This window comes from Panthera pardus, unplaced genomic scaffold (genome assembly GCF_024362965.1).
Source record: "Panthera pardus isolate Hobbes unplaced genomic scaffold, ASM2436296v1 HiC_scaffold_22, whole genome shotgun sequence".
Classification (NCBI taxonomy): Eukaryota; Metazoa; Chordata; class Mammalia; order Carnivora; family Felidae; genus Panthera; species Panthera pardus.
In genome coordinates this window covers 70,391,596-70,403,889 of record NW_026526788.1, presented here as the reverse complement: position 1 = coordinate 70,403,889, position 12,294 = coordinate 70,391,596, and the positions used below count along the sequence as shown (strand labels likewise).

At 42.0% G+C, this 12,294-nt stretch overlaps 1 protein-coding gene across 4 annotated transcripts in view; it reads right to left on the bottom strand.

Annotated features, from left to right (window-relative positions):
- The window catches only part of TDRD1 (tudor domain containing 1), a 48,607-nt gene extending 37,930 nt beyond the window's left edge, over positions 1 to 10,677 (bottom strand). For 3 of the 4 annotated variants that reach the window (XM_019459493.2, XM_053909932.1, XM_019459494.2), the window contains exons 1-2: positions 10,526 to 10,677; positions 2,026 to 2,356 (exon numbers count right to left, since the gene is read on the bottom strand). In XM_019459493.2, the coding sequence (XP_019315038.2) occupies positions 2,026 to 2,356; positions 10,526 to 10,654 (460 nt within the window). In that variant the 5' untranslated portion in view covers positions 10,655 to 10,677. Of the gene's footprint in view, positions 1 to 2,025; positions 2,357 to 10,414; positions 10,502 to 10,525 lie in introns of those variants that run through there. The other variant, XM_019459495.2, reaches the window with a different exon arrangement.
- Between the last annotated feature and the right edge of the window lie 1,617 nt (positions 10,678 to 12,294).

Genomic DNA, 12,294 nt, shown 5'->3' with positions numbered 1-12,294 from the left:
TTTTGAACACCAAACTCATTTACACACTTAGAAATTACTGAGAACCTCAAAGAGATTTTGTTTATATGGCTCATGTCTGTCGATATTCACTAATACTAGAAATTAAGGGGCGCCTGGCTGGTTCAATCAATAAAGCATGTGACTCTTGATCTCAGGGTTGTGAGCTGAAGCCCCACACCGGGGCTTACTTAATTTAAAATTAAAGCTAACTTAATTTAAAAAAATGTTAAAAAAAAGAAATTATAATTAGAAATTTTAAACTTTTAAAATTAAAAACATTTAAACATAAATTATTACATGTAGACATGGTTGTTTTTATTTTTAAAGCAAATACATTTTCTAAAGCAAAAAAAAAATTATGAGTAGCACTGTTTTACATTTTTGCACCTCTCTTTAATGTTTGGTTTAATGATAGACTCACATCTGCTTTTGCATTCAATCCACTGTGATATGTTGCTTTGATTGAAGCATATAAAGGAAACCTGGCCTCTCACAGACACATGGTTACAAAAAGGAGAAGTATTTAACGCCCTTCTCAGATAATTACGGATATTTTCCTTTAATATCATGCCAAAACTCAAGGGGTAGGTAGTTTAAGGAGTAGCTGCAAGGTGGAATCTAAAACTTTTTCATAATGTGACACCGAAATCCACTGATTCATCTTGCACCTTGAGTGGATTTATACATTTGCACTTTGATTCATGAACGCACATTCATTCATACATGTTTACCCCATACGTGACTTCGCAACATCACACACTGGTCATTTGGAAAAGACTGAGAAACTCTGAGTTACGCAGATCTTCCAAATGTGGACGATTTCATTTTACAATAGTGAAAAATTCACGTGTGTTAGTTAACATCCCTCTGCATCTCACGAGGACAGTCTTTATTTTTAAGTATTGAGAAGTTGTCACACAGAGTGGCAGATACAAGCTTCCTGAAATTCTCATTTTTGCATAAAAGCTCGAATTTTATCATTAGCAACAAAATACTGTCAGGTGTATTCCTTGAGGCGACAGGCTCACTTTGTTCATTTTTGAGACTGCCACATCTCTAGATCTGAATAACCAGAGTTTGTCACTGTCATTCTTTTCAAGTAGAAATGATGTTCAAAGAAAAAAGTTTCCATACAGCTCAGAACTCAATCACACACACGCTCTTCATACTTCGTTATGAAGCAGAAGCTGGGGATAATTCCCATTTTGTTACTACAAATACCTGTACGCAAGGTTCAAGATTTCGTAATAACTCTTACTGCTTTGTCAAGGACGTACTTTAGTAAAACTGGCATTTCCACCTTTGTCTGTCTTAACTACAAGTGCATAGCGATGAAAAACTCGGTGAGCACTAACCCAGGCTGGTGTCCCTACGTGGGGCTAACAAGCACCACTGGTTTACTCATCTTTGCTTTTGCACCAGCGTGAAGTTGGCACAACAAAGGCAGCAAATGATTTCTGAGATTCAGAAAATAGTTTTGACCTCTCGGAAAACCCCGTGCCAGAACTACATCACCACAACATTAAAAGATCGTATCTGATACACATTCATCCAGGGCCCAGCCTCCTTAAAAACCAGGTTTTTAGGACTGAGGACTAAAGGGGGAAAAAAAAAACCCCAAAACCACCTCATGAAACAATTTAATGTATTAGCTACATTTTTGTGAGCTTTTGTATGCATCCAATTTGCACAGTATTTTTTAAATATGGTCAATCTGTAGAGTTCCCATAAAAAGCCAGAGTACAGTATTTCCTTTCTCCACTCCTAGTCCTTCAGTTGTGGGGGTGGGAGGGGCTCCTCTGGAGATAGACATTCTCTCCTCAGGAAGCCTTTTTGTGATGAATCTAGTCAAAGGCAGCTACTTGACACCTGGTTTTTCCTTCTAGATTCATATTTAAATGCAAATACTATAAGGTGGCCATTTCGTTATTCTGTTAATAGCCCATGGGTGTGTAATTACATACTTGTGATAAGCCAAAGAAACCACCAGAATCAAGAAGTATTAAACCTGTAGTTTCCACTTACCTGTAGGCAACGTTTTCCTGTCTCCTTTGGATCCAGTCACCTCTCTGCTGAGGCTATTAGAGTTTGAAGACACTGAATTGTCTTCCTGACTAGCCAAATACTGTTTGGTTTGCTCACAAAGCAAAAAATTGTTCTTTTTATTTCCATTCTCTGGACTTTTCAACCGGAAGTTAGGGTGGTTAGCATGTCCTCCAGGACTTCTTAAAGAATCACATGGTGGAAGCTTGTTTTCATTTTTCTCAAAATTAAATGGCTCTGTCATTTTATAAGTAGATGCCTCCAAATGATTTCTGGACATCATACTACGCGGCGATGCAACGTTCACAGAAGTCTACGGGAAGAAGCATATTTACAAGGCAATTTTTAATTACAAAAGTAGAAGCATTGTAGGCCCAGGTGATTTCTTTTTATGTAACAGGTAATGCTCCTGAATGATTCCAAAGCAGAGGTAACTGTGATATCACAGCCTGGCCTAAAGGCAAAAGAAAAAAAACAATTCGATTCTCTATCGATAAGTACAAACTCCCAAGTTTCACACAATTCAACCACAGACAAAAAACTAACAACTCAAGAGACATCAAGAATAATCTCAGAGTTCGACACCGTTTCTTACTTTAAAAAGCTTTTGAAACGATAGAACTTTCACATTTTAAAAGAAATATTTCCAACTCAGTGCATGCAACTTAAAGGTGAAATACAATAAAGGGCATTGTTTTCATCGGGTCATTGCCTACCTTTCTAGAATCCCTCTACTGGCTCCTATTTAGATGGTATGACCTTGTATCTGCTGAGCCCAGCTCCCCAATGGCCACCCCCCTCCGTCCCCGCCTCTCTCATCCCCCAGGTTAGCTCCTTTCTTCCCAGCCATCCTTCAGTTTGCTTCAGCTGACCTCCATGCGATCTGTTTTTCTTCCCAAGGCCTCTGCTTTGATCATCTCCAGCTGCGCTTCCATAAACTGTAACTTGTATCTACTGTTTTTCAGGATTATCTGTGTGCATCCTTCTCTGAAAAGAAGGTAGCATATTGTTGCAACGTGCCTCTGAAAAACCTCCATCCAGACCTTATGCTGGCTTGTTGTTTTTCTCTTACTCTTAAAGAACACTAAGTGTCCTGCCCAAGGGAAGTAATAAAAGTGGACAAACAACTTTTCTTTGTGTAGTGAGTTACCACCGCTTGTCTATTCACTGCAGGCAAAACTGCCTATCGTTCCAAAACTGCTCAAAAAAAAAAAAAAAAAAAGCCACAAAAAATTAAACTGGTATGAGTATCATCTAAATGTTGCTTAACATTGTTTTAAATAGAAGATAAAGAAATAGCAGAAAAGTCCTCCTCCTGGTATCCTAAAATGCCTATTTCATTTCCTGCTTTAAATTAGGCCTAGCCTAGTCCATGACGATAGAGAAAAAAATAATGAAATAAAAAGAAACACACAGGCACACTCAAAGGTGGGGAACTCTCTGAGGACCAGATCCTGGAAAGATCCCTAACACAAGGCCTGCAGATAGGCAGTCACAGTGAGAGATCCTGCAGCTGCCAGGGAAAGCACACCTACAGTGAAGAAAGTTGGACGCAGTAAGAAATACCGTGGGCACTGAGTTACAAAAGAGAAGTAACTTCCAGGGGTAACTGGGTGAGGGTAGGAATATGGAGTAATGCCACACACTCTGTACAAGAAATTTAAAGAATGTGCATTTCCCAGGGTGTGTGGGTGGCATAGTCAGGTAAGTGTCCAACTGCTGGTTTCGGCTCAGGTCATAACCTCACGGTTCCGGAGTTTGATCCCCATATTGGGTTCCATGCTGACAGTGCAAAGCCTGCTTGGGATTCTCTTTCTCTGCCCTTCCCACATGTGCTCTCTCAAAATAAACGGATAAACTTATTAAAAAAATGCATTAACATATTAGGGTAACTACTAGAAGAACAAAAACAATACATGAATTTAAAATTACTGAAGAAAAAAATAAAATTACTGAAGAAAAAATCTCAGTCTAACAGAAAAAAAAAAAAATTCAAGCATGGTCAGTGGAAAACATCAAATGTGACAGAACCAAATCCAAGTATCAGTGATTGAGTCTCAATTAAAAGAGAAAAAGACTTAGGGAGAAAAAGATACAGCTAAATGTTATGCATAAGCAGCAGAGATAAAACAAAATTATATAGCAATGTTGTAAATAACAGAACTAAAACACATGCTATGCAAACAACCAGAAAAAAAAGGTGGAATACTAATATTAATAGCCGATAAAAATAGACCTCAACTTCAAAAATATCGGGAGTGCTGGGGTGCCTGGGTGGCTCAGTCGGTTGAGCAACTGACTTCGGCTCAGGTCATGATCTCACGGTTTGTGAGTTCGAGCCCCACGTTGGGCTCTGTGCTAACAGCTCAGAGCCTGGACCCTGCTTCAGATTCTGTGTCTCCCTCTCTCTCTGCCCCTCCTCTACTCATGCTCTGTCTCAGAAAAAAATAAACATTAAAAAAAATTTTTTTTAAATGTCAGGAGTGCCTTAGACAGTTGTCAAGATACAGAAAGCAAGTGGTGATATTTTAAATACCACGATGAATACAACCAAAAGCATTCATTTTTCCAATACTGGGCATATACTGGACTAGAAAGGCCACCCCAACAAACTCCAGAAACACTAATGCCATGTTCGCTCATCACAGTACACAAACCTCCATCTCAGGTTTTATTTCCCAGGGAATCAGCCTACAACAACTACATTAGAAGATGAAGCGTTCTGGGGTTTTTTGTTTGTTTAAAAGTGGTAAAATATCACGAAGAAAATGATAGCAAACATGACTCTATAAAACAAAAACTTCCAAGAAATAGCAAAGAGGCCAGGAAATAAAGATTAACACATAGGTGAAAAATTCAACACCAAAATTTTTAAAAATGGGATAAATAGTAAAAACATTCGGATACTGTAGCAGACACTGTGATTGACCCAAAAAGGCCATCTTCTACCTTCGATTTGTCAGCTGGCACTAGAGACAACACTGGCCATAATCAATCCTCCTGAGGAGAACTTCCCAGAAAGCTCTGTCCTTTCTTGATGAACATGGACAGGTTTGGCTAGCAGGATCCTTCACCCCTTTCTTCCTATAACGCAATCAGGAAGCTTAAATAAGCAAAAGGAAGAACACACACTCTAAGGTTCGTAGAACTGGAAAGGCAGAGCACCTGGGGTCTCTGGCGGTAACCTGGAGTCAGTTCGTCAGCTCTGATCTATGCATAGACTTGCTATGGCATCAAATAAACCCATGAGTTTTCTGTTATTTGCAGCACAATTGATAGATACCAATAAAATATGTGAGCAAAAGTTATGAACAGAATGCATAAAAGATGAAGACTGGTTGATAAACATAGGGGTAAAAACATTCAACCTCATTTGTAATAAAAAACAAAAATTGAAATTAAGTAACTTATTTTCTACCCAGCATGAGTGTGATTAAAAAGGACACTCATTACTGCAGGGAATATAAAGTAATATGTTCTTACTGGGAGACAATTTGAATATACATACATACATACACATATGTATATGTATGTCTCTAAGTATACATTCTTAAGATATCAATGTATTCTTAAACTTTTTTAATGTTTATTTTTGAGACAGAGACAGAACATGGTGGGGGGAAGGGGGGCAGAGAGAGAGGGAGACACAGAATCCAAAGCAGGCTCCAGGCTCTGAGCTATCAGTACAGAGCCTGACGTGGGGTTCAAACTCCTGAACCGTGAGATCATGACCTGAGCCGAAGTCGGACACTCGAGCTACCCAGGCACCCTGAGATATAGATGTTTTTTTAAAAACATTCCTAGTCACTCATCTGGCAACTCTACTTCTAGAAATCATCCCATTAAAGTAATCCTAAATAACAAAAATCCTATTTAAAATGATGAAAAATACTGGAGAAAAAAGTTAACTGTGATGCCATTACTAAATAGAATATTAACATTACCATTTAGGGTCCTGGTTTTAAAAATATTGTGAAATGTGTTAGAACAGCAAATGAAAAATCAGAAACACTGTATATTCAATATAATGACTGGAAAAAAAAATAACCCCTGCATGTAAGCATGATCAATGAAATACATTAAATTTTAAAACAATGAGTGTTGTGTAAAGTAGGTTGACAAAGGAATCTTTTTTACTATATATAATTTTCCAAATTATAAGAATTACTTTTATAGAAAAAAGCATTTTAAAGATTAAAACATCTCGGGGCGCCTGGGTGGCTCAGTCAGTTAAGCGGCCGACTTCGGCTCAGGTCATGATCTCACGGTCTGTGAGTTCGAGCCCCGCGTCGGGCTCTGTGCTGACAGCTCAGAGCCTGGAGCCTGCTTCAGATTCTGTGTCTCCCTCTCGCTGACCCTCCCCTGTTCATGCTCTGTCTCTGTCTCAAAAATAAATAAAACGTTAAAAAAATTAAAAAAAAAAAAAAGATTGAAACATCTCTGGGGCATCTCGGAGGCTCAGTTGATTAACCGTCCGACTTCAGCTCAGGTCATGATCTCATGGCTCGGCTGGTGAGTTACAGCTCAAGCCCTGTATCAGGCTCTGTGCTGATAGCTCAGAGCCTGAAGCCTGCTTCAGACTCTGTCTCCCTCTTTCTCTGCCCTTCCCCCACTCATGCTCTCTCTCAAAAATAAACATCAAAAAAAATTTAAAGATTAAAATATCCTTAAAAATTAAAATATTACTATGACATTTAAATTGAGCCTATTTCTCCTAAAGTGTAGTTAATTCTAAACCAAGTAAAGGATCAAGTAATATTTAAACCACAAAAGTAGGGTATAGTCCTCTTCTCAAGACACCAGTGGGACCCTCAATACACAACATGTAACTCCCAAAATAGCCTTTCCTAACTTTGTCATTTAGTAAGGCTGACAATCAATCCACAGTCACTTTCCACCCTGTATTACAGTTAGCTATAGACAATTACGTCCGTCTTCTAGGTTATTTTAAGTAGCTTGAGTGCAGGAACCATGTCTTCTTAAAACCATTAACAAAAACCCCCTGATTTCCCATAGCACCCACCATGGTGTTTTTGTACAGTGAAGTATTCAAAAGATATTTGAATCTTTTTTTTTTAATTTTTTTTTTTAACGTTTATTTATTTTTGACACAGAGAAAGACAGAGCATGAACGGGGGAGAGTCAGAGAGAGGGAGACACAGAATCTGAAACAGGCTCCAGGCTCTGAGCTGTCAACACAGAGCCCGACGCGGGGCTTGAACTCATGGACTGTGAGATCATGACCTGAGCCGAAGTCGGCCCCTTAACCGACTGAGCCACCCAGGCGCCCCAGATATTTGAATCTTTTGATAGAAAACTACTTAAAAGACACTGCTGCACTATTTTCATGACAATCTCGACAGGAAAAATGAAATTCATTATCTGAAATTATATTTGGCAGTCTTAAACAGAGAATTACATCATGTTATGAGGTTTTCTGAAATTTAATAGCAAAACCTCAAGTCTTACATCCACTCTTACAAACTCCAAAAATTAGCCAACAAATTTGACTTCAGGAACAACAGAATCAGTCTTAGACCCAATGTACAAGTGTAAGCAGCAAATAAAAAGGTGAAATATGTAGGTTAGAAAGACACCTCACTTGCCTCACCCTATTCAGGAATTTTCATTCCAACGCCCAGAGCAAATAGTGGTGAAGACCTGTTCTATAACTAGAGGCTTTTAACTTCCTTTAATTTTGGACAGCCAACTGTACTGCATTCTTTTTTATAAGATAATTCACTCCTCCCCCCCCCCCCCCAATTCTGTTGCTGCCCTGTAATCACTACCTTTCAAATATCTGAGATGTCCCACCAGGTCAACTTTCCTCCAGGTCCTTCACCAGCTGATGTAGCACCTTCCGGAGTCCTCACAAGTCTGGACTTTCTCTAGTTCACCAGAAACCTTCATATAGACAGGCTTCTTCTAACAGAGCACAGGACTGCAGACGTGAGCCAACAGCAGGGAGGCAGAATCATACTCCCCCTTACTTTGAACACTAACCACTTCCACTCATGCTCTAGCTTTTGGAGCGGCAGCCTGGAATTCTGTGAGTGCATGTAAAACCTGCAATTACCTAAAATCTTGTAGAATTTAATTTTTTTAAAAAGTGTTTATTATCGTATTAAAAATGCCTTTTTTGATTTACAATCCTATCGATTCTTTTTCTTTTTTAATTTATTTTGAGAGAGAAAGAAAGTGCATGTGTGCACACAAGTGGGGTAGGTGCAGAGAGAGAGGGAGAAACCGAATCCCAAGCAGACTCTGTGCTCGATCCCACGAACTGTGAGATCATGACCTGCGCTGAAATCAAGAGCCAGACGCCGAACCAACTGAGACACCCAGGTGCCCCTACAGTTCTATCAATTCTAACACATGTATTTTGACATTAAAAAACACTTGTAAAAAACCTGCAATTATCCCTACTTGGCTTCATCCTGTGTCAATCACTGGGCATGCTCGAATCTGGAGTGGGCAGACACTATTCCATAATGCCATGCTTCCCAACCTCGGGCTACAGACTTCCGGTATACAGGTACAGAGAGGTATCAGACACTGTTACAAGGGTCATGAGACCTCATAGGCTAATCTTACCCAGGTGTAAAACAAGCAGTTTCCCCTATATACAATGTACTATTTTTTACATGCTACTGGTGGTAAGAATTTATAACCATTCCCAAATCCATAGGAATTAGTTATGTATTTCCTTAACCTAACACAAGACGTTAATTAGGAGGGTCCCCAAATTTATGTTAATCACTGATGTAATAAAAGAGCAATGGAATGGAAGTGACTACTGAGAGTTCTACAGGCAAAAATAAGCTCTTAGCTTTGTACTGTAAATTTTGTTCTGGGCTTCATGATTTGACATCAATAAAACAAGAAGCTCCCTGAGGGCAAGCCTTTTCTTTTACTCCCTTGGGATCCCGCTCCCCCCTCTTCCATGTGGCCAGGAGCATCCCAGCATACATCTGCAACCAGTGACAGTAAGCCTTCTCCTTCCTTCCCAGAACACTACAGCCTAGAGGCTAAAGTGAATTTTTACCGCTGTGCATTGTCCTTTAATACCAAAAGTACTTGCAACAGATACTGAGCTGTGATTTTTTCTTCTCTGATGTTTGCTTTTGCTTTCCCCCACGCGTTCAGAGAGAATGGCTACTCAAAGGAAACACTCAGTTTTAAAGCTGTGAAACCCAATGGTTCAGCAGAACACAAGTTTTAAATTTAAGCGGGTCAGACCCAAATCTGAGCAAGGGCTCATCTTCCTCTTTCAGCTATGCTATCTCAACCCCATTAGGATTCAGTTTCTGCAAAACGCGGCCAACCTTACTTCCTCATAACACTTACCCATGAAGATTAAGTTTGAGAATGTAAGACTTAGCACCGTGGCCGGTGCTCACAAAGTGCTTAAAAGGCAGCTATGATCTCGACTTTACTTCCATCCCACTCCCACCAAGAACTTTTTCTACTCATGAGTAACTACTTTGCCCACTTAAGTAATCTGAGGTTTAAAGTATTCCTACGTCCTTATTCCTCCAGCTGAGCGAGGGGGACCTGGGCGGGTGAACTAACTTGCCAACCATCCCCTCCCCACACCCCCGCGCGCCAGAGCGAGCACCCTTGCACAGCGGAGATGAAAATCCAGGTCTGATTCCTAGATCGTGCCGCTTCGCATTCAATACCCTTAGAGCTCAATAAGGAAACTAGAAGCACCTTCTCACACTCCAGAGGCCAACCAAGCCAGCGTATTCATAGCAAGGACTCAAGTGCTAACTGTGATTGGCGCCCAGCAGACACGCTACAAACCCTCGCCAAAGGAACCAGGGCTGGCTCGCCCGTATCCCGCTAAAGCCATGGCGCATCTACATTCCCTATAGAAGGCAGGAAGTAGGGGGAAAGTCTAGGCAGCGTTAAGTGTCGTTTGCACAGGCAGCTTCGAAGCTAAACGAAAGCAGTGACTGAATCCACAAACTAGTTTCTTTTGGCGACCAGAGAAAACAGCTCCTCGAATGGGATCCCAGGGAACGTTCACATTTTGGAGGATCACGCCCGGAAGTACTATTTTCTAAACTTACGGCAGAGCCCCCCACCCCCCCACCCCCGCCACTTTGCCCGGGGGCTCAAGTCTTACGGCTCTCGCCCCTCCCCCACCACAACCTCCAACCCTAAACCTGCCCTTCCCAGCCAAGGCTCCGAGGGCCCCAACACCCTTCCATCCTCTCTCCACTTCCAGGCCCCTTGTGCCCGCTCAACGCCCGACCTCAACGCCCGACCCTAACGTCCAGCGCCCAACGTCCGGTCCCCAACGACTGAAGCCCCGAAGGCCTCACGCAGTCCCTTTTCGCTCCGCCACGCGCCTGGGAACCCTGACCTGGTAGGAGGCAAAAGGGCCGCCGACCCCGACCCGTCTCTGAAGCCCGGCCGTGGTGGCGGCCGCCGGTGCCCGGGAACCCCGCCGTCCAGGTGCGCTTCCGGCACTCACCTCATCTCCGAAGTCCGGCCCGGCGCCAGAGCGGCGCCTGCGCAGTCCGCGCGCACGTGCGCTCCGCGACGCCCCCGCGCGCCCTCCGTGCGCTGGGGCAGCAGAGCTCTGGTCTCCCGGCCACGTCATTGTGCTCCGGTGCCGCGTGCTCACGAAGTTCTTCTGCGGAGACGCCGTAGCTATTCCGGCTGCTTCTAGAAATGTGGCCCTGCGAACGCGGACGGCGAATTTTGAGCGCAAAGACGCAAACGGACTCCCTAAAGGTCCCTTGGGTCGCATTAACCACTTAAAGTCTTGCAAGGTTTTTCAAATTAATCTGCTACCTCTGCCTGGTCTTGGAAACTAAACACAGGTGGTCACTTTTTTCTTCCCCCAAGTGCACCTGGTTATGTGTTGGTGCTACTTAAATACTTAGAAAACTTTGGGGGAGGGGGGGGCGGACTAGGGGCCTTTCAAAAAAATTGAGAAGAAACCTGGTACCCCCCTGTAGTGATCACCAAGTTTGAACATTGCCAATTCACGGTGGATCTTGTCTGCATCTGTACCCCTCACACACTCCTGTTGTTTGGAAGCAAATCCTGACTTGTATCTTTTTTTCCTTTATAATGGATTTTTTTTTTAATTTGTTATTTTTGAGAGACTGCGCGCTAATGGGGGAGGAGCAGAGAGATAGGGTTGGAACTCAGGAACCATGAGATCATGACCTGTGCCGAAGTTGGTCCCTTAACCGACTGAGCCACCCAGGTGCCCCATAATGGATTTTTTTTTTAGAACAGTTTTAGATTTACAGAATAAGTTGAGAAGCTAGTAGTTTCTCACATTAACCACACCCGGTTTCCCCTTAGTAGGACACATTAGCTACAATTAAGGAACTAACATTGATACATTGTTACTAAAGTCCAGGGTTTATTTAGATTTCCTCAGTTTTTACCTACTGTCCTTTTTCTGAGCCAGAATTCCATTCAGGATACCACATTTTTACATTTCGCTGTCATATCACCTTAGGCTCTTCTAGGTTATGGCAGTTTTTCCGACTTCCCCTGTTTTGATGACCTTGATAGTTTCCAGGAGTGAGTACTTGTTAGGCATCTTGTAAGATTCCCCCACTGTCAGTTTCATGGTTCTCTCATGATAAGACTGGAGTTAATAGGTTTTTGGAAAGAAGGCTACAGAGGGAAAGTGCCATTCATATTGCATCATACCAAGTGCACATCCTTGGATGTGATTCATGACAGTTGATGCTTTCCACCTGTAGAGTGCAAGATCGCGTCCCTCAGGTCAAATTGTGATGTAATCAGGAAAGCAGCCAAGGGTACTGCAGCTAACACCAGGTACCACCAAAACCAGTATAGACTGGAAGTACTGAAGGGTAATAATCTGTAAGGCCTGGAAGAATCAGGAGCTGATAATCACTAGCACTAAAAGAAACCTGCAAAGGCCCAAGATTGATTAAACTTCTCTTAAAAGGGAGGATTTCTGCAGCAAACTGCCAGATTCTCTGGGTGTTGACCTTTCCTCATCTGACCGCCTGCTGCCGAGGGCTCTGCCTGAGTGATCTCTAAACATAATAGAGACCCTCAACTTTTTGAACATATTAAGCAGTAGGTGCCTAGAGCTGGCCCAGAACCTACCAAGTCTTCATCTTAACTGTGTGCTCACACTGACTTTGTTTTGTTCATTAACTTCTTATCCTTATCGTATCTCGTATGTTGCATGACTTTATATAGTACATGGTGTGATGTGTAGGAAGCCAAATTAAACGCATAGAG